General features: G+C 46.3%; 2 protein-coding genes across 5 annotated transcripts in view; both read left to right on the top strand.

Annotated features, from left to right (window-relative positions):
- COL18A1 (collagen type XVIII alpha 1 chain) overlaps nucleotides 1-22,412 on the top strand; it is a 439,200-nt gene that overhangs the window by 267,130 nt on the left and 149,658 nt on the right. Inside the window, exon 1 of one of the 4 annotated variants that reach the window (XM_078681470.1) lies at nucleotides 8,114-9,437. The exons of 1 other annotated variant lie outside the window; for it this stretch is intronic. In XM_078681470.1, the coding sequence (XP_078537596.1) occupies nucleotides 8,351-9,437 (1,087 nt within the window). In that variant the 5' untranslated portion in view covers nucleotides 8,114-8,350. Of the gene's footprint in view, nucleotides 1-8,113; nucleotides 9,438-22,412 lie in introns of those variants that run through there. 2 more of the 4 variants (XM_078681469.1, XM_078681468.1) reach the window with 2 other exon arrangements.
- LOC144825314 (uncharacterized) lies at nucleotides 9,449-17,543 on the top strand. Its single transcript, XM_078684129.1, has 2 exons — nucleotides 9,449-10,435; nucleotides 17,514-17,543. The coding sequence occupies exons 1-2, from the start codon at nucleotides 9,476-9,478 to the stop codon at nucleotides 17,541-17,543; spliced, it is 990 nt and encodes a 329-aa protein (XP_078540255.1). The 5' UTR covers nucleotides 9,449-9,475.

Here is a 22,412-nt window from a genome sequence, read left to right as displayed (position 1 = left end):
TCCTTCGCAGACTTCAAATTATCCGACCACCTGCCCACCCTGGGTCCCTGATACCCAATCCGAAACCCAATTTTGAAACCCCAAGACAAAATCTTAGCGGCCTCAAAATCCGGATAATCCACCAGCCAGAGATCGAGAACCTCCTGCCTAATAGGAGTAGGGGCCCTTGTAAACAGACTGATGTTGCTGCCCCCTGCCCCCAGAACCCCGTCCCTGATCACCCCATCTCTGGCCGGGAAAACACTGGGTGAGGGCATGCTTCCCTCCACACTGTGAACACTCATGTTTATACCTGCAAGCGGGTCTGTTACAGGAACCCCTGTTAAAATGCCAGCAAGTGCCAGAAGCGGCTGATTGACCTCTGCCCCAAACCCCCGCCCCAGACTGAGCGGGGCGAGCTGAAAAGGGCCGATAAAACACAGGCTGCCCGCTAGCTGTGTGGGTCGTAGCAGGTGGGTTTGCCGATGCCATCCATTGCAACCATAACTCAGAGTCAACCGTACCCCACGAACGCTCAGGGAAAGCGGCCATGCGCGCCCTAAATTCGTCATCGTAGGACAACCAAGCAAAGCCGCCAAAATAACTGTGAGCCTTGCGGATGACATCTGCATATTTAAACATGTCTATTGCTTTCTCAGGATGACGTTGACAATAAACGCTGGCATAAATGAGAAAGGCCGAAGTCCAGTTCTCTATGGACTTCGGAACACGAGGCCTCCGAGCCAATTCTAATTCCTCCTCTTTCGACCCTTCTTTTGCCTGGACATCCCTGTGGAGAAGTCGAAAAACATCCACAAAAGCCCCAGACCAGATCAGATTCTTTGTTTTTTCGGACAAATGGGACCCCAAGGGCATCCCCACCCCAGAATAAGGCAACTTTTTCGGTAGGATACTATCCTCCGTGACCCGAGTGGCAGCCACCCCGCCATCCCCCGATATAGAAACTTCTTTTGCAACTTGCACAGTAGAAACATTTGAAATTACGGGCCGCTCAAGCCTCGGTGCCAGAGCGACTCGCTCAACCACAACCCCATCACCCGTACCAACAGATCTTGTACTCTTAACCGGGAGACTCTCCCTAGGTTGCCACACTGACCACCACCCATCCTTACCTCTCGGTAACTGCTCCGACTGCTGTGCGACAGCCCCACGATCCCGCTGAGAAGGTCCAGACCACACTGCCCCTCGTACACCTGCAAGGTCCGCTCGAGACTCCTGCAAAACACGAGAAACAGCGGGTTGCCCTAACCCACCCCCCTGGGCCCGTGCTGCCAAAAGCCCAACATCCTTCTCTCTCAATTCCCCTTCTTCCAAATCATCATCACGAAAACTCCCACAGAAAGCTTCATCAGAAAATGCAACTTGTTCACTCCCACTGGGCATAGCCCCATCACCGATACCCCCATCATAAAACTGCCAGTCGATGTCGTGAAAGCTATGTGCACTGAAAGCTGTAGAAGAGCCGCCCGCTCCAGGCAGCCCCTTAGCAAGCCCACCACTGGAAACAGCCGTGTGGACAGTTCCCGGGCCCGTGGAAACAGCCAACAGCCGCCCAGCCGAAGGCGCAGAGTGAAAACTGCGGCCGCTCGAGCCAGACGAAGAAACAGCCCCTAAAACATCACCCCCAACATAGGAACCGCACTCACGCCCCGACGCCAGACCAAATCCACCCACCGACCCAGCCTCAGGACCACCCAGAAGCCCACCCGGACGGCCCCTGGGGACCGGGAACAGAGACTGACCAGTGGCCGGGGGCGCCCCCTTGCGCAGCAAACCCTTACCAACCAGGGACATGGACTTGGGGGTGAGGGGGGGGCCGGGGGCAAGGAGCACCAGTTACAACAGCCTCGGGGGCCGTGGGAGGCGGCGTGGCATGTGCAGCACCCACCTGGACCACAGCAGGAGCCGGGGGCGGGGCCTCAGGGGGAGGGCGCGTCGGCAGCGCAACCCGGGGGTGCCCAGCATCAATGACAACCGAGTGGGGGGGGCCAACAACGTGGGGGGGGGGCAGGGACAGGCCCCGACATGGCAGGGGAGAGCAGATAACACTGCCCATTGAGCCATAAGCATGGGGGGGCCCCATCCGGCAAAGGCGGCACAGAGGACAGAGGGGCAAGAGGCACCGCAGCAGTGGGGGGGGCGTGCGCGCGCCCATGCTGCTCCGCGCTGCGCCCTCGCTTGGGCCTGGGCCCCGCCTGCTGCTTCCCCGACGTCCCAGAAGAGAGACCGCCTGCACGCGGTGTCAAACGGCCCGCAGAACGCCCCCGCCTCCCCCCGGGCGCCCCTCGGGAACCAGCTGGGAAAAACGGGAACTCACATACCTGCTGGAGGGCGCCCGGGTCACACGGCGGGGGTCCTGCCTCCTCGGCAGCCAAAACAAGCCCAGGCCCATCAGCCGGCATGGCCGCCTCGCCGTCTTCATCGTCCTCGGGGCCCGGCGACAGACACGCCTCCACCGCCCTGGCGACGCCCTCCGCAGCCTTGCGAGGGGGGCGGGACAAGCCGACCCACGCCTCCTCCGGGACGCCTGGCATCAACAAATCCTCCCGCCCTGCCGCACAGAGGAGTTGTACAGCCCGCCTGACCTCCGCCGCTTCCTCCATGACCCAGGTACCCGAGCGCAAAACAACCTCCCTTCACGCCTCCCGCCACGCAGTCCTAACCGCCCGCCTAACTTCCCCTTTTAAGCCCTCTGCTAATCAGCCCCCACCTGGTAATGATCCTCGCGCGAACCCGCCCAGGAAGAGACCGGCTCGCGCCTGGCTCTCCCTGGGTCCCCCCATCTTAGTGGCCTCCTCAGCACCGTGGGGTTACAGAGAGGAAACATAGGTCAGAGGAGGGCATGCATGTGGTTGCACACACTTTTGGGCAGAAGAACCAAAAAGAAGTCAATTTCTTTTATCCCATCAAGGCTTTCCCCTTAATCTCTTTCATGCAAAAGAAAAGACACTTCTGGAGAACATGATGACTTTACTTCAACTTGGTGAACTGGAGACCCCACCATTTGTAACACTTGCATTCCTTTTTATCCCAGAAACACCACCATCTCGAGAGCCAGAAATTAGCACAGCGTTCCTGGAAGATGAAATGCTGAGTCCTCTTCATATGAGGCGGAGGAAGGAGTCACACCTAGAGATCATAGTCATTATAATAATATTAATAATAATAATTATCTCTCTTTAAGCAAAGCAGAGCTTCCCTCGTGGAACACATGCCAAAGTAGTCAGTGAAATCCTGATGGCATGGCGAGCTCCTCACAAGACACATTGACACTCACCCTGTTGCTATTAAGGTTCAGTGGAAGGCCAGCAGAGTCTGCCGTCTTGTTGCCCACATTGTCCCAGTTCAGAATTTCCAATCATTGTGTATTCCCAATAAGATTTTTGAATTTTATGTTAAAGATGTGTTGCAAACCTCCCTGTCTCCGAAGCAACATGGAATACTAAACATTTAGTTTATATTATAGTTATCTGTTGCCATAACTTACATTTTTACTTGTACCATCATTGTGTGCATTGCAACCATTGCAGAGAGAGAGGTTTTCACTTTCACTCCGGTGTCCTTGGCTAAATCAGAAGAAGCCTAAAGTGCAGAGCATTCCTCTCTTCTGTTGTGCAGAACTTTGGCCTGTTTCGAAATGTTTAGAGTTATAATCTCTTTAGACGTACAGAATTTTTATCTCATCTGATGTGCAATTTTCATCTCCATTTTGAATGTGCAGAGTTTTCATCTCACTTGATGTGAAGAGTTTTTAATGTTTTCAGGTGTACCGGGTTTTTATCCCTTCCAATTCTAAGGCATTTCATCTTTTCTACCATGCAAAGTTTTCATCTCTTCCAGCTTGCAGAATATGGGTTGTAATCCTGAATATCGAGTAGGAAACATTGATTTACTAGAATATCATAGGCAAAATATTGAGGAGCAACCATGAATATATAAATTTCATCCAGGTACATATATGTGGAATTAAGTGTAATACGGTGGTAACTACCTATATATCCTTACATGTCGATATTTTGGTCCTCAGTATTATGGCTACAGTATTCTGGTAATTTGATACTCCCTGCTCGATAGTTCATACCTCCTCCTAAAGTTTGCATATTTTGTGTTATGCAAAGTTTTCTTATCTTGTGTTGTGTAGAGATGTTATCTTTTCTGAAGTTCAATCGTCATCTCTTCAAATATCCCATTGTTATCTTTTCTATATTGTATAATGTTCTTCTCTTCTGGAAAGCAGAGTGTTCATCTCTTTCGGCCTGAAGTTTTAATCTCGCCCAGTGCACATCATTTTCATATCTTCTGATATGCAGAAGTTTCTTCTTTTTTCTTTGCAGAGGTTTCTTCTTTTCTGGTATGCAAAGGCTTAACCTCTTCTATTGCGCAGAGTTTTCATATCTTCTGTTGAGCAGACTTTTCGCTCTTCTGTTGTGTAGAGGTTAACTTTCAAGTCTTCCAATCTGCAGACACGTTATCTCTTCTGATGCAAAGGCATTCACTTTCCCTCCTTTTGATGTGCAGAGTTTTAATCTATGATGATGTGTAGTTTTCTTGTCTTCCGATGTGTAATTTTCACCTCTTGTGCTGTATAGTGTTTATCTCTTGTGCTGTGTAGCTTTGCACCTTCTTTTCTGTTGTGTGTAGTTTTCATCTATTCTGTTGTGTGTAGGATTCAACTCGTCTGTTGTGTAGAGGTTTGGTTTCTTGTGGTGGGCAGAGGTTTCGTCTCTTGTGGTGTGCAGAGGTTTAATCTCTTCTGAAGTGCCGACATGTAATCTGTTCCGAAGTGAATACTTTTCCTCTATTTTAATGTGCAGAGGCTTCATCTCCAGTGATGTGCAGCTTTCATCTCTTCCAGTGTGCCAGGTTTTCATTTATTCATTTCATTCTGTTCTACAGAGAATCCATGTTTTCTGTTGTGTAGGGTTTTCATATATTTTGTTCTGCAGTTTTAATTTTTTCTGAAGGTTAGAGTTGTTATCTCTTTTTATGTGTGGTTTCATCTATTCCGACGTGTAGTTTTTATCGCTTCTCAATCATGTGTAGAGTCGTCATGTCTTCTTATGGGCAGTATTTTCATCTCTTCTGGTGGGCATAGTTTTCTTCTGATGTGTAAGTTTTCATGTCTTCCAATGTGCAGAATTTTAATTTCTTCCAATGTGCTTAGGTTTAATCTCTTCTGATGTGCAGCGTTTTCAGCAGTTCTGTACTCTGATGTGTAGTTTTCATTTCTTTTACTGTGCAGAGGTTTGACTCTTCTGGTGTGCAGAGTTTCATCTTGACTGATATGCAAAGTTGTAATCTCTTTTGTTGTGAAGAGTTTTCATCTCTTCTGTTGTGCAGAGGTTTCTTCTATTATGATGTGCAGAGGTTGCATTCCTACTGATGTGCAGAGGTGTTGTATACCTGTTGTGCACAGGTTTAATCTTTCCCGTTGCCCAGTGATTTCACTTCTTCTGTAGTGTACAGTATTCATATATTTTGCTGTGTAGTTTTCTTCTATCTCTATTCTGATAAGTAGTTGTCATCACTTCTGATGTGCATAGTTTTCATCACTTCTGATGTGCAGTTTTCATCTCTTCTGATGTGCAGATATATGTTGAGGTTTGTAGCATTTTGATCATTTTTGTGGTGTAGTTTTCATATTTTGTGATACTGTGTAGGGGTTTAATCTCTTCTGTTTTGTAGAGGTGTAATGTATTCTGATGTGCAGATGTTTCGTCTATTTTTAGATGCAAAGGTTTCATCTCTTATGTGCAGAGGTGTAATCTCTTCTGAATTGCAGACATTTAGTATCTTCTGATGTGGAGAGTTTTCATTTCCACTCTTGTGTAGAATTTCCATCTCATCTGATGTGTAGTTTTTATCTCTTCTAATGTGCATAGGTTTCAATCGCATAGGTTTCAATCTCATTGGATGTGCAATTTTAATCTCTTTTGATGCACAGAGGTTTCATCTGCTCCATTGCTTCATCACTAGTACTTTGTAGTTTCCATTTCTTCCAAAGTGAAGAGTTTTCATTTTTCTGTACAACAGAGAATTCATGTGTTCTGTTGTGTTGTCTTCTTCTCTTCAATTGTGCAGTTTCATCTCTTCTGAAATGTCATTTTCTTCTCTTACATTGTGCAGAGTTTTTATCTTTTCTGGGGTGTAGAGGTTTTATCTCTTCTAATATGTAGTTGTCCTCTCTTCCAATAGCAGAGTTTTCATCTGTTCTGTTGTGCAGAGTTTTATCTCTTCTAATATGTAGTTGTCATCTCTTGCAATGTGCAGAGGTTTCATCTCTTCTGGTGTGCAGAGGCTCTACCTTTTCTTCTATGCAAAGCCTTCATCTCTTCTATTGTGCAGAGTTGTTATCTCTTCTGATGTGTTGTTTTCTTCACTCCTGTAGTTTTATTATGTTTTCATATCTTCTCTTGTGCAAAATCTTCATCTTTTCTGTTGTGCAAATTGTTATCTCTTCTGACGTGTTGTTTTCATCTCTCTTGTAGTTTTAAAAAAATCACTTTTCATCTCTCTTTTGTGCATAGGTTTTAGCTCTTCTGTTGGGTAGTAGTTTCACCTCTTCTGTAGTCCACAAGATTGTTCTCTTCTGTTGTGTAGATGTTTCCTCTTTCTAGAGTGTAGTATTATTCCCTCTCTTCTGATATTATCTCTTCAAATGTGCAGTTTCATCTCTTGCAAAGCACTTCTCTCCCAATAATGTCAGTGGCTCATTGTCTTTTGTGAGGATGCCTGTAGTGTGTGTTCTTTGTGCTGGGGCGAGTCATTTACAAGGAGTTTTAGACCCAGCCCTTTCTGAATCTTCGCTTGTACAGAAAACGCCTAACCATGCATTTATGCCACTCTGACCTTTGAGCTTCATCAGTCGTCAGTAACTAGTTACCATCTTACACTAGCCATAAAGACAATGAGGGTCTCTTCAGTTAACTAGTCATGGAGTGCCCTACTCCGCGCCTCACTGCGGCACCCAGTGTGGGTCATTCTTCCTCCCGCTACCCTTCTGATCCCGCCCTGGTCGGAATACATGGATTTGGCGTTGCTCTGGCCTTTTGTGACAATCCATTGGGGTTTTCTTTTTACACTATGGACAATCTTTGCATCTCTTGATGCCTCATCATCTGTTCCCTTGATAGGATCGGTTTCTAAATCTGAACCCAAATAGAGTCCATCTACTTGAGGAGGGCTCCTTACACTTCCTCTCGACTTTACTTTTTTTTGTTATTTTTGTTTTTAATAAACATAGGCCCTCATGTCCTACTCAGACCCTTGTTGACCACTCTTGTCCTATTTTATCGAGAGGCTTGGTGCTCATGTGACTTGTATCTTGTGCACCCTCGTGAGCAGGGTAAGAAACTCACCTTCGGTGACAAGATTTGGGCCACCGACAGGGCTGGGTGACCGCCAAGCATTAAGGCAGCCCACGGAAAAAGCGCAAAAATGAATCTCGAAACCTCGAGCAGAAGGATGCCGGATACCTTTATCCCTTCATTCGGGCCATCAGCTCTGGGATTCTTTTAACGCTATCAATGTATTTATTTATAAAGTTTTATATAGCGCAAACAAGATCCCGAAGGATGTCAGAGCGCTTTACAATATGATGGGTGTCACTTGAGGTTGCTGATTGTAGTTTATTACTCTGGGCTTTAAGTGCTACAGTTAGACTGCGATATCAAGGGTGTAAAAAAGGCATTAAAATTCCTAGCGGGATTCCTGAATTTAAACAAGCATGTACCTCAATCCACCGCTGATAGGACTGGAACTGCACATAGCTCCTCAGCCCTGCTAGTTCCCAATGCGCCTCGACCATGCAGCGTTCCAGTTCGAGGCACAAATAGTTAAACATTACAGATTTCTCGTTCACGACGACCTTTCTGTGCGGGAAAAGTTAGCGTGTTAAACTTTTTCTCGGCCCCCCACTGATCCCCCTGTCCAGTCTGTGGGGCATGAGTCCGACCCGGGTGTCAGGTGTCAAGAGCATCCGTGCGCCCAGGGCCCCTCCCGCCACCGCTGGAACGAGGAGGGTGAAATCTGACGCCCGGGCAGGAAAGAGTTAAGGGCCCATGTGAGTCTGAGGGCGGCAGATAAATAGTTAGCAGCGAGGGGCTGGCTCGGGTAGAAGCCCAGGCAGGCTCCGCCAGGCACAGCTCCGGTCCCAGGATCTCTCGGGCTCACCGATGCCAGGGCTCTGACGGGCTCTACCACCCGCTCCTCTCCTGCCCCAGCCGCCGCCCCCTCCACCCTTCGCCGTGCCAGGCAGCGTGGGTTCCGCGCAGCACCAGACACACCTCCCCGGCGTCCCCTGCAGGTGTGAAGGGCAGCAGAGGGCACGCGCCCTGCCCTTGGGTCGTTCATGGGCACCAGGACCTCCTGGCACCGACCATCAATGGCTCCCGTGTGTCGAGAGGTCGCTTCCCTGATGCTGCTGGTCACCTGCCTCTCAGTGGCCGATGCTCAGTTTTTAGGATGGATATGGGGCAATGCCAAGGACGACGTGACCACTCTGCCACCAGCGACTAGTGACCCGAGCTACCCTTCAACCGCAGAGCAGTCCGAGCCCACTGCAGCGGGGCCAGTGTCCCGCACCCCCCAGGACCTGCTGGCCAAGACCACAGAGGCACCCTCCACCAGACTGCAGGAGCTGCTGGCCAGAACCGCGCCCACATCCACAGAGGCACCTACCGCCAAAGACCATGAACTCTTGGCCACCACTGATCCTGGGACCACTGAGACACATTCCACCACACCCATGGAACCACAGGCCAGAACCACGCTAGCCCTGCCAACCACAAACGAGCAGTCTGGAGAGAAAGTATGGGACATCTTTCAACTGAGAAAAGCAGACACAGCAGTGGGCACTAAACCAGAGGGCACCTCTGCATCAGGCACTAGTGCATTGAACACCACTGCTGCAGCCTTGCCCACGCTCTCTGCCGTTGCGCAACCAGATCACGCCACTGCTCAACCAAAGGCAAACCTTGCTGGTGTTGGGGCCGAGATACTAAATGTTGCAGAAGGGATCCGCGACCTGGTGCAGAAGTGGGATGACAAAGAATCCAGAGAGATTGAAGGCGCTGAGGGACCCACAGCTTCTATTCTCATCACGGCGCCTGCCACCACAGAGGATTCAGATGGATCCGCTGACCCAGGCCTTCGTCCTTTAGGACTGGAGGTCCTGGAGGAGCGAGGCATCCAGCTCACAGCGACCGAGGAGACAAAGCAAGTGGTCACCCTTACTACAAGGCCAGAGAGTAGCCAAAGTTCAATGGTCAACCTCACAGAGGAAGGCAAAAATCTTATGCCAGGTCCTCTGACTGTGACAGACACACACCCACTACTCCCCAAAAGGATGCTGTTCCCCCTACCACACAATAAGACCAGAAGTTTTGCATCACGAATTGGGACCGGAAACGCGTCAGAGAAGGGTGAGCACCAGCCAGGTATTGCTTCTTTGCCAGTGCTTCCAGGTGTTACCCCCATGCCACCGGTGTCTCTCCACAACCCTGCCTTTAGAGGCAGGCAGGAGCACATCCACACCATTACTCCCAGGGCTGCCCAGTCAGAATCTTCAGCAGGTGTGGAAGCTGGAGGCCGAGTATATCCCACAGAATCCTCCTGGGACTCACAGAACCTGAAGAGTAACCGCACCACCAGTAGGCCTGGCGGGAGCACGTCGGAGGTGGCGGGGGCTTTCCTGAACGGCCTATCCCACTATGTGATAAATTTGAACCAATCGGTTTTGTGTGGGACTGGTGACCCCAGCCATCAAAACTGCAGCAGCCAATCCGATCCAAGCATTGACCATGCTATGCATTCTGGGATAGCCGTTGCTCCGCTAAGTAGAACTAGTAGCCTGCATCTTTCTAATAGCGATATCCCTTCACTGGGACATTTTCCCGCCAATCCCTCTGACTCTCCTGAATTTGATTTACTAACCAGCACTAAAGCTTCTGCCTCGGCTTCTAGTAGTAATTTAAGTGCTGGGCTTCCATCCCTCTACCCCAGTGGGACGCTCCCTGCCGCACACTGCTTACCTGTTCCAGTCGACTTGCCATTTTGCCACAGACGTGGCATTGGCAACTTTCAGTTGCCCAACTTCTGGAACCATAGTAGTGTGCAGGAGGTCCGGGCTGCTTTGCATGAATGGGGGGGCTTGCTTACTTCGGGGTGCCACTGCTTCGTGGAGTCCTTTTTCTGCTTGCTGCTGGTGCCAAGGTGCAATGCTTCCCGCCCAACGGTGCCACCGCTGCTCCTGCCCCCATGCCGCGGGTTCTGTGAGGTCCTACGAGACAAGTGCTGGCACGACCTGCAAGGGGTCCAGCTGCCGCTGTCGTGCGACTCGCTCCCCGAGGAAGACGCGGAGCAGTCTTGCGTGCTTGCAAATGGCTCCACAGGTAATAAGGCAAGACGCGCCATCCCCTCTCGCTCTTCCGGGCAGGTAAGAGAAAGCCCAGGCAGCTCTTCCCCTTTCTCCTCCGGCTGTGGCTGTATGGCTAGGTCATGGGGACTATTGTGTAGGCTCCATCCCAGGCCTATTAGGGAAAGGTAAATATTTGGGAGGTGGCGGGGAGGAGAAGGAATGCATGTGGGAGCAGGGAGGCGGCATCTAATGGAGTGACTTGATGGGACATGCATGGGGGCGGGGTGGCAGCCGTGGGAGTGCTGGGGGCCTGCAGGTGCAGTTGAGGTCTCCTAGAGACGGAGGACTGGGCAGAGCTGGAATGAAGAGATCAATTTGTTGGCAGAAGTGGCCATAAACAGTGCAAAGTGTGCCTGAGTATAGAGACTGAGGGCCGCTAGGGATTCTCAACCATAGCCCTGGGGTATAGAGGATGCTGTGCACTAACCTAGGGTAGTGGGGTAAAGCAGTGGCCAAACATTCATTTAGAAGGACATGGTGTGATGTGTACTATATGCTAATCTAGTGTAATAGGGTATATGGAAGGCAGTTTATACATTTTGAGTTCTAAGGCATAGTATAGACTATACATAAGCCGAATGTAATGTGGTGTAATAAAGGCTATACACCAACCTAAAGTAATGTGTGTAATATACACTATACATACACCTGGGGTAATGTAGTACAAACAAAGTTATACATTCACTTGGGATGGCTGAGTATCCTATCAGCCGTGCTCTATATCATGGGTAGTGAGGTATTGTAGTAGAGGCTACACTTTAAGCTGTGGTACTGTGAAGGAAGCCACAGGGCAGTGCACACAGTAGAGGTTGTTTAACTTCAGTACTGAAGTATAGAATAAAGTAGGGTACATACTACCTGAGTTACTGCAGTATAGAAAGGAGAACATGCTTTCTTCGGTACTGGTGAGTAACAGGAGGCATACTATACCCGCTCTCACCAATAGTGTATATTATTTTCTACCCTCAGGAGCTGAGGTATTGTTAAATGGTACAGAGAAGAATTAAAGAGAATGTTCTGCTCTGAGTCAGTGGGATGTAGTAGCAGGTTTCTCAAGCCCCAGGTATCGGGGTGTACTATAGTGTTACACTGATCCAGGATACTGTGGTGCAGATCGGCTACGCGCTCCCTTTCTACACGTACTTATAGTGCATCTGCAGTCCGAACACCCTAAAGTACAGCATGGGGTATTATTGACCCTCGCATCCTGGCTATTTCAGAGGGTACATGGATGCTTAGCTTCTAGATGACAACAAAATGTATACTGTGCCCTCTGTTACTCATTTATAACAGAAAGTATGCTGAAGACGCAAGGCTTTAGGTATAGTCGGAAGTACTCATACCCTTTGATTTTCGAGGAAAAAGTATTCCCTACTGCCAAGTTCTAGAGTGTAGTAGAGGGCATCCTTTATCCAAACGCTCAGTTATAAGGTACATTAAAGAGAATACTCAATGCTCAGGGTCTTGTATGTAATAGGGGGTATTCTTTCTCCAAACACTCAGTTATTAGAGATAGTAAAGAGTGTACTCTATGCTCAGGGTCTTGTGTGTAGTAGGGGGTATTCTTTCTCCAAACACTCAGTTATTACAGATAGTAAAGAGTGTACTCTATGCTCAGGGTCTTGTGTGTAGTAGGGGGTATTCTTTCTCCAAACGCTCAGTTATTAGAGATAGTAAAGAGTGTACTCTATGCTCAGGGTCTTGTGTGTAATAGGGGGTATTCTTTCTCCAAACGCTCAGTTATTAGAGATAGTAAAGAGTGTACTCTATGCTCAGGGTCTTGTGTGTAGTAGGGGGTATTCTTTCTCCAAACGCTCAGTTATTACAGATAGTAAAGAGTGTACTCTATGCTCAGGGTCTTGTGTGTAGTAGGGGGTATTCTTTCTCCAAACACTCAGTTATTAGAGATAGTAAAGAGTGTACTCTATGCTCAGGGTCTTGTGTGTAGTAGGGGGTATTCCTTCTCCAAACGCTCAGTTATTAGAGATAGTAAAGAGTGTACTCTATGCTCAGGGTCTTGTGTGTAATAGGGGGTATTCTTTCTCCAAACGCTCAGTTATTAGAGATAGTAAAGAGTGTACTCTATGCTCAGGGTCTTGTGTGTAGTAGGGGGTATTCTTTCTCCAAACGCTCAGTTATTAGAGATAGTAAAGAGTGTACTCTATGCTCAGGGTCTTGTGTGTAGTAGGGGGTATTCTTTCTCCAAACGCTCAGTTATTAGAGATAGTAAAGAGTGTACTCTATGCTCAGGGTCTTGTGTGTAGTAGGGGGTATTCTTTCTCCAAACGCTCAGTTATTAGAGATAGTAAAGAGTGTACTCTATGCTCAGGGTCTTGTGTGTAGTAGGGGGTATTCCTTCTCCAAACGCTCAGTTATTAGAGATAGTAAAGAGTGTACTCTATGCTCAGGGTCTTGTGTGTAATAGGAGGTATTCTTTCTCCAAACACTCAGTTATTAGAGATAGTAAAGAGTGTACTCTATGCTCAGGGTCTTGTGTGTAGTAGGGGGTATTCTTTCTCCAAACACTCAGTTATTAGAGATAGTAAAGAGTGTACTCTATGCTCAGGGTCTTGTGTGTAGTAGGGGGTATTCTTTCTCCAAACGCTCAGTTATTAGAGATAGTAAAGAGTGTACTCTATGCTCAGGGTCTTGTGTGTAGTAGGGGGTATTCTTTCTCCAAACGCTCAGTTATTAGAGATAGTAAAGAGTGTACTCTATGCTCAGGGTCTTGTGTGTAGTAGGGGGTATTCTTTCTCCAAACGCTCAGTTATTAGATGTAGTAAAGAGTGTACTCTATGCTCAGGGTCTTGTGTGTAATAGGAGGTATTCTTTCTCCAAACGCTCAGTTATTAGAGATAGTAAAGAGTGTACTCTATGCTCAGGGTCTTGTGTGTAGTAGGGGGTATTCTTTCTCCAAACGCTCAGTTATTAGAGATAGTAAAGAGTGTACTCTATGCTCAGGGTCTTGTGTGTAGTAGGGGGTATTCTTTCTCCAAACGCTCAGTTATTAGATGTAGTAAAGAGTGTACTCTATGCTCAGGGTCTTGTGTGTAATAGGAGGTATTCTTTCTCCAAACACTCAGTTATTAGAGATAGTAAAGAGTGTACTCTATGCTCAGGGTCTTGTGTGTAGTAGGGGGTATTCTTTCTCCAAACACTCAGTTATTAGAGATAGTTAAGAGTGTACTCTATGCTCAGGGTCTTGTGTGTAGTAGGGGGTATTCTTTCTCCAAACACTCAGTTATTAGAGATAGTAAAGAGTGTACTCTATGCTCAGGGTCTTGTGTGTAGTAGGGGGTATTCTTTCTCCAAACGCTCAGTTATTAGATGTAGTAAAGAGTGTACTCTATGCTCAGGGTCTTGTGTGTAATAGGAGGTATTCTTTCTCCAAACACTCAGTTATTAGAGATAGTAAAGAGTGTACTCTATGCTCAGGGTCTTGTGTGTAGTAGGGGGTATTCTTTCTCCAAACACTCAGTTATTAGAGATAGTAAAGAGTGTACTCTATGCTCAGGGTCTTGTGTGTAGTAGGGGGTATTCTTTCTCCAAACGCTCAGTTATTAGAGATAGTAAAGAGTGTACTCTATGCTCAGGGTCTTGTGTGTAGTAGGGGGTATTCTTTCTCCAAACACTCAGTTATTAGAGATAGTAAAGAGTGTACTCTATGCTCAGGGTCTTGTGTGTAGTAGGGGGTATTCTTTCTCCAAACTCTCAGTTATTAGAGATAGTAAAGAGTGTACTCTATGCTCAGGGTCTTGTGTGTAGTAGGGGGTATTCTTTCTCCAAACGCTCACTTATTAGAGCTAGTAAAGAGTGTACTCTATGCTCAGGGTCTTGTGTGTAGTAGGGGGTATTCTTTCTCCAAACGCTCAGTTATTAGAGATAGTAAAGAGTGTACTCTATGCTCAGGGTCTTGTGTGTAGTAGGGGGTATTCTTTCTCCAAACACTCAGTTATTAGAGATAGTAAAGAGTGTACTCTATGCTCAGGGTCTTGTGTGTAGTAGGGGGTATTCTTTCTCCAAACGCTCAGTTATTAGAGATAGTAAAGAGTGTACTCTATGCTCAGGGTCTTGTGTGTAGTAGGGGGTATTCTTTCTCCAAACACTCAGTTATGAGAGATAGTAAAGAGTGTACTCTATGCTCAGGGTCTTGTGTGTAGTAGGGGGTATTCTTTCTCCAAACGCTCAGTTATGAGAGATAGTAAAGAGTGTACTCTATGCTCAGGGTCTTGTGTGTAGTAGGGGGTATTCTTTCTCCAAACGCTCAGTTATTAGATGTAGTAAAGAGTGTACTCTATGCTCAGGGTCTTGTGTGTAGTAGGGGGCATTCTCTGCCCTCGAGCTCTTCAGTCCAGCAGGTGGTGTTTTCTCTCCTGTGGTTATCTGATGTAGTAGAGGGTATTGTCTGCTTTTGTTTGTGTGTAGCAGCAGTTCTGCACCACGAGGTTCTGCTTGACGTGCCATGGAAATGAAGTAGGTGTCTCTCTCTGTTAACTTCTACTCCACCATGAATACCAGGCTGTTCCCCCTCCTCAGCTCCACGCCTACGGGAACATTACCATTCCCCATACATATTTGATGGAGGTTGCTCTATCTGCAAAGACACCATACGTTTTATTTCCTGCTTTCAAGAAGTCCATTTTACCCGACTGGTTCAGAATGATCTTTTCTTCCCATTGGTATGGTTCACTCTTGGCACATATTTGGTTTACAGTGTCTTCGTCTTCATAATTGGGGCTGAGGTGTTCTGTTTTGCCCATTTCTACAGAAAGTTTGTGTCTTCTCTATTGCTACATAAGGATCATCACTTTCATTTTTTAGGTCCGACATTAGCCAAAACCTGTCGATTATCTATCTATCTATCTATCTATCTATCTATCTATCTATCTATCTATCTATCTATCTATCTATCTATCTATCTATCTATCTATCTACTTACTTACTTATAGGCAGCCGCGGGCCGTGGAGGGCGCACTACCAAATTCGTTTTATTAATTAAATTGTTTACTTACCTGCAATTATCCATATGCCGGTTTTTAGCACCTTCCACCCTGCCCGTCCCCTTCCCCGCCTCCCTGCCCCACCGTAACTCCCTCAACGGCCCGCGGCTGCTTATAGGGAGTTTCAGCCAGCCGTCTTCATCCATTGGCCTGTTGTTGTGTCATTCACATTTACCTTCCGCCCACTGCTGCAGCATGGCACAATGGGTCATTCCACTATAGCCGCTGGCTAACTTCACTGTGAGTGACAGCATTCAGCTCTTTCTAAAGAGTGCATCCCCACACACTAGTTACTTTCAGTGCCAATGAATACTATGTTAATATATGCTTTTAGAAAATTGAAATATTTCTACTTTTAGCCAATGTTTTTATAGTATTAAGTGCAGAGCACCTCCCAAAAATTAAGCTTTACAAAAACCATGACAAATCAAAACAGTCATTGACATCGCCAGACCTATTGGCATTGCCAGTGCTTGTTTTATACAACGGTTCTCACTCCTGAGTACAAAGGGCTTCTCTTTTTCCCAATAGTAGAGGAGATCATCTTCCACAACCCTACACGAGTTTCCTCTCTTCTCCGTTGCTTTGGAAAGATGCTCTCTCCAGCACACCGACAGGAGGTTGATCTCTTGTGCAAGGGCACAGCAGCTTTTTCTCTCCCTATCCACACAGGAAGTTCCCAATTCCCTATTCAACACTAGAGGATCCTCTGGCCACCTTGGGCGTGAATGTCTTTTTGCCCTGATGCTGTGTGAATTTTCCAGATGATACAGGAAGTTCCTCAGTGGTTCACATGACAAGCTTCCCTTAGAGATCCAGAAACTTTCTCTCCATTGGGAACAGAAAGTAATTGTGGTCAGAGATCAGTATTTGACATTGAACATAGGAAGTGTTCTTCTCCAGGGGCATTGTAACATCCACAGCCACTTCCATTGGATGGCCCCTTTCCCATGTCCCCAATCCTCAGGAGTTGGTAGTTAATCAATCTTGAATGGGGTCCAAAAATCCTCTTTTTTTCCCATGGAGAATGTTCTTTTCTTGGCCTGTTCTACTGGATGGGGTACGTTTCTGTATCCTGATGAGAAAATCTGTCTGCCCTGGTGACACCAGGCCCTCTCCTTTGGGCATTGCTAGCTTCCCCATGTGGAATCAGCTCTCTCATAAACGTCTGAGAAACAGAACAGAAGTTCAACCCCAGAAAGAGAAACTGACTCTCTGCCTCTAAGCACAGAACAGCTTGTTTTCCCTCGTGGCAGCAATTTCTACGCTTGTTCCAGCTCTTAGATGAAGGAGGAACAGCTTCACTTTAGGGTCAAATGTTGTCCCTCTCCTGTGAGCATTGAGATGTCCTAAAAAAGAAGGCAATCTGATGTCGTCCTGGAACTACTACGCTACTTCACAAAGAGAGCAAGGGGTTCCTCTTCCTCCTCATGGATAACGTGGGAGGTTCCTGTATTTTTTACAGTTTTTGAATTGTTATCGTTCTTTGGGTGGTTAGTTCGCAACATCATCAAAATCAACAAAAACGCTTTGAAACCCATAGACTTTATCTGTAAATGTAGCGGGAACAGCAGAAGGCTGTTCTGCTGTTGTCGGCAGGTACCGGAGGATCCTGCAATGCGTTGTCTAAACAATGAGCTTTTAAGTTTTAAGTTACTTGTTGATGGAGTACAACTTTCCAAAAACTTCTGCTGTCACATATTTAGAGTTCATATACAGGGACCTATTCTTGCCTGATCTAGAGTGTATTTGCTGTCTGCTTATGGGGTTCTTCTCGAAGCATGAGTCCAGATCTGTCTAGTGTGTGTCTTTGCAGGCGAACCAGAGCACCCCGGTCTATCCTCTTGGCACTATAAAGCGGCGCTGTATTGAGCCTTTCTATGGTCTTATTAATGGCTACCACTTGGTCACAGCCTAGTACGGCCACTGTAGGCCTCTATATAGTGGTACAGCACCTACCTCGAAGGACAGAGTGTGCCACCGTTTGCTCATTTTGAGAAGGGTCCTAGTCAAGTTTTCCTCCATTACTGAGAATCCAGCTTCTAGTTCCTTCAGTGGTTGAGCCCTGGCTTTTGATTTGTGTCTTTCCATTTCAGAATGGCTACCTTGGATTGTTGCCAGCCTAATGCAGCAAGTAACACACCACGGGTCTCAATCAGCATGCCTTTTTTATCTTCTCCTGTCCACATTGACAATAAGTAATGCTGTGCATTCATTATGTGGTTCTGTTGGCAGAGATGACCATCAGAGGCAGCCAGAGGTCATAGGCGTATCCTGCTGGGGCCCCCAAAGCCACAAGAGTGTTCCTGGAAACTGCTGCCTCGTGCCTGTGAGTTTACCTGGGTTGGGGTGATTGGCCTGTTCTATCTCCTGTATCGCTGCCAGGTCTCTGAGGCAGGGGCACGCACACACGATTGCACCAACACCTCGGCCGCCTCATTGACCGTAATCCGAGGTACAAAACATTTCTCTAAATCCAAACATGCAGCCTAATAGTACTGCAGTCATCTATGGTGCAACTGCATTTTTTGTTTAATAAAACATTATGTATTGTCAGAGATAAAAACAATAAAAACCTCAATTAACAGTAGAAGGTTGCACATGATTTGGAGGGATATTGTGAATGCAACTAAAGTGAGGACTCTTGTACAAATTTCAATAATAAATGATCCCATATTTCCGCATGAGGCTGGTTATCCTAGGCGTTTACATCATTCCCATATAAGTTTCCTTGTTTTCTTATGTCAGTCTATTTTCTGGTGTCAACCGTTGGCCTACACTGTCCAGCCATTCAGGTCTTTTGCCATCTTCAGATCGAGCCACTTTCCTCGTGACCTCTGTTTCTACCAGCGCCTCGACATCCCTTGGCCATCCCTCTCCTGTCGGTGCTCTCCCAACCATCCCAAACATACCTGTAAAACTTTCAGTTAGAAGACAAAGCTAAGGATGGAAGCCAATGTTAACTCTTCTTTTTGGATCTCAGGCTCAAGGCTATGGCACACCGCAGACCTCCTCAATACTTTATTCATGTTGTAACAACATGTGCCCCTGGAACGTTTCACAAATACACATCTACATAAGTACACATCCACATCATTAGAAAGAAAGTTACTTTAGGGAGAGGCCAACCTTGGGCAAGGCTCTTCCATATACAGAAGACCTCACGTCACAGTGCCGTACCATGTTGAACTGTATGAACCGGAACCAGGTGTTACAGAAACACCAGTTTTACATGCAAACATGCCCCAGCAAACTCTACATTCATAAGACCTTGAGGTATATCCTATGTCATTTCATTATTACAATCACTGTTGTAACTTTCACTTTTGATCCTATTGCTCTGTATAATGATGTGAGTTATCTGCCCCTTATGGCAGGCCTTATCAAAGCACAAGTGTTTGTGATTGTTTGGGCATGCCAGGAATCTAAGCCCACGTGGCCAAAACCACTTTGAGAGACTGTACCATTGCAAAAATACTCTTCTGATTCACCGTTTAAATAAATAGATTTTCTGCATTACTGCTTGCCATTCCAACAGATCTAGGCCTACAGCAGCAGATTCAAAGTTGGCTAATTCCTACAGGTGCAGACAGGAGTCACCTGCGATCTTCTTGTTCACCCGTTTCCAAGTTGTCCTAGTGACTTCTGCTGTATGACACACATTGTGCTCCCAAAATCTCCCCCATCCACAGGTCTTTCAAGTTACATGGCACGAGTGGTCGCTCTACTGAGAGCCTTTCATTGGACAAGGCTTCGTTGATGCATTTAACAGCAGAGTGCAGCTGTGCCGCCATCTGGTAATACTCCATATGTGGGAGGTCCAGACCACCATGTTCGTAGGAACGATTAAGCATATCCTTATTAGTCTTGGCCTTCATATACATGTCTTAATATGAGAAGCACCACCTTCATGATCAGGGCAAAAAACTAGCCAACAGAGGCAGTCCATCTGTATAGCAACAGAGGTGAGATTTGGGGCCAGTACCTTCATACTCATTCACTGAGACTCTCGCTCCCTCCTCTTAAGACATGACTGCATTCAGCGGCCCTCCATCCATCAATGCTTGTAGTGTTCCATCTCATCTGTCAATGCTGTAACTGTTGTAAGTGATTGCCTACTGTTGAGTACTCTCTGTACTTGACTTTGTCACTCGCTGATCCAAAATCCTCCCACTAGCACCTGCTGATCTACTCTTCTTCTATCACATGCCCAGGGGCCAACTCCCAGTTTTGTCCAATACTTCTTTTAGATCCATGAAGAAGAACTTCTTCTCCTCCATTTTGAATTTCAAGTTAGTGGGGAAGAATTGCACATGTCGGGTGTTCAGGGTGCATAGTTTCCTTTTTTTTTTAACTCAATCTAAAACCTTCCTCTGCCTTTGTACTTGTTGAGAATACACCTGAAATGCATCATGTTGGCATTATCATAATTGATGAGATTTGCAATTTCAAAAGTGCTTTATTTCGAGTATTACTCATAAAAGCAGACAAACATACATATATTAAAAAACAATTAAATTTACAACGTCATATTAGACTTAAGCACACAGTTAATATTTAAAAACACAGTACATGAAAAGAAAAATGTCAAAAGCAGGTTTGATATGAAAAAGTGCCAAAATAGTAATCACAGATGAACAATTTATAAAAATATATCATAGAGTTTCTGACCGATGATACGTTAAAATTAAATATATTACAATGGAATAAAAAATAGATACAAGTCTAGCAGTCACTGACCAAATAATCAATTTTTTCAGAGAATAGACTGTAGCCTAACAGTCTCTGAATATATCATAAATTATTACAGAGAATAGACGTGTATCTAACAGTTCCTATGAACGACACAATAAATTATTATCCTCTAATCGTTCTCTGTCTTATAATCCAAGCCCACCCCAGGTACTTTGCAATGGCAATTATAATCCAGTTAGCAGATGTAGTTCTTAAAATCCGCAATGCTACCATGCTATTTTTTGTACCTAGGTTCCTACACATTGGAGCCAACCAAACTCGCCTAGGAGTGGAGTACCTTGAACAGGAGAACAGAAAATGACCAAGAGTCTCATTACCTACCCCACAGACAGGACAAATTGACGCACCTCCTGCTTTCCATTTAGATGTTAGGTTAGATAGAGGCAGAGAGCCTACCCTCAGTTGGAAAAGCAGTTTCCTGTCCATGGGCTTTAATATGTAATCCCAATACATTTCATAAATTGGGTACAACTTGGTCTCTAAGTAGCTAGTGGTCATAGACCCACTGTTTAAACTAAGCATACTCTTATTGACAACATGATCCCAGTAAATGCTTTTTATGGTGGACTTGGAAGGAAATGAGGCCCCAGCTGGGTCAGCCCAGAGAGCATTAAGTCCTATATCGAACAAGGCAATCTTCAATGATTTAAACCATTTAATTTTGTTGTAGCAGTCGCTTGTGACAACATCTTTAAACCCATTCGCATAGTGAGAGAGCTCTGGCGTGGTCCAAAGCCTACGCCAGTATAAAATCGGGCATAGTTTGGCCTTATCAGAGATTGCTCTCCTACCTAATTCATATCGTAGAGGCAATTGCGGGCTGCTCTGAGGGACGCCTATCAGATTCCTATAGAATTTGTTTTCAGAGGTTTGGAGCTCCTGAAGGTTTTCATACCCCCATAGTTCCGCACCATACAAGGCAGACCCTATTGCTTTTGCCTCGTAGATTATCAGAGGTGGTTTGATGGGCTTAGTGAGCGATTTCCTTTGCTCTTTGATGATTGTGCCAGCTAATTGCTTGTGCCTTAATGTAGCAATGTTAAGGTGTGACCGCCACCTATTATCGTTGGAAATGTGGATCCCTAGGTAGGTAAAAGATTTTACAACCTCCAGGGTACGACCACTCAACGAAATGTTTGATTTAAAATTTCTGTGGGGATTGAAGGCCATGAGTTTTGTCTTGGACCCGTTTACCTCCAGTCCATGAGCTACACAGAAATCATCAAATATTGCCAATGCTTTTTGCAACCCAGCTGGTGTTTTTGATAAAATTAAGGTATCATCGGCGAACATTAAAATTGGAACTTTTTCACCTGCAAGGAAGGGAGCATCCACTGCCTGAGACTGCATAGAAGAAACCACACCATTAATAAAAAGGGTGAACAAAGTAGGCGCCATTGAACAACCCTGCCTAACCCCACGCTCAACTGGGAATTCAGCGGTGTCATTACCATACCCGCCCCAGCGAATTTTGGCATAATTGCCCTCATGCAACCGCATGATTAAGGACAACAATTCCCCGGGGACCCCAAGTGTCACAAGAACTTCCCACAGTTTTGACCTTGGAACCAGGTCGAAGGCAGCCCGCAGGTCAACAAATGCTGCATACAGGCTGCCTCCACCTAGCACCACGGTCCTCCACTGAATCAGCTGAAGACGGAAGACTTGGTCCACAGTGCTGGTTGCCCTGCGAAAGCCAGCCTGAAAGGGGGATAAGATGTTATTATCCTCAACCCAATCAAGCAGCCTATTAACAATTACACGACCAACTATTTTTTGAACAGTGTCGATCAAACTAATCGGGCAGTAATTACTAGGCAGAGCACGATCCCCTTTCTTGTATATCGGGATGATAACAGCACCCCTCCATGTTACAGGAATATCTGCACCTCTGGCAATGTGATTGATTAACAGATGAATATATTTAGACCACCTTGCAGTATCGTTTAAAAAAACGTCTGCGGGTACACCGTCAATGCCAGGGGCACGACCATGATGGACAGTTTTAAGTGCCATCAATATTTCGTGCTGCGTAAAGGTGTCAGCTTCTGTCATGGCAAAGGGTTCACATACGCTATCCGTAGACAGGTCACTCGACGCATATTGTTCGCTAAAAAATTTAACCCAGGCATCCTGGGGGACGTTATTTGTGGTGGCGTCTTCAATCCTGTCATGACCCCATTTAACTATGTGCCAAAATAACCTGGAATGGTTTTGGTCACTGGCACTCTGTAACAAAT

Source organism: Lissotriton helveticus, chromosome 3_1 (genome assembly GCF_964261635.1).
Source record: "Lissotriton helveticus chromosome 3_1, aLisHel1.1, whole genome shotgun sequence".
Taxonomy (NCBI): Eukaryota; Metazoa; Chordata; class Amphibia; order Caudata; family Salamandridae; genus Lissotriton; species Lissotriton helveticus.
Note: the sequence above shows the minus strand (reverse complement) of the source record. Positions and strands in the feature narration are given on the sequence as shown.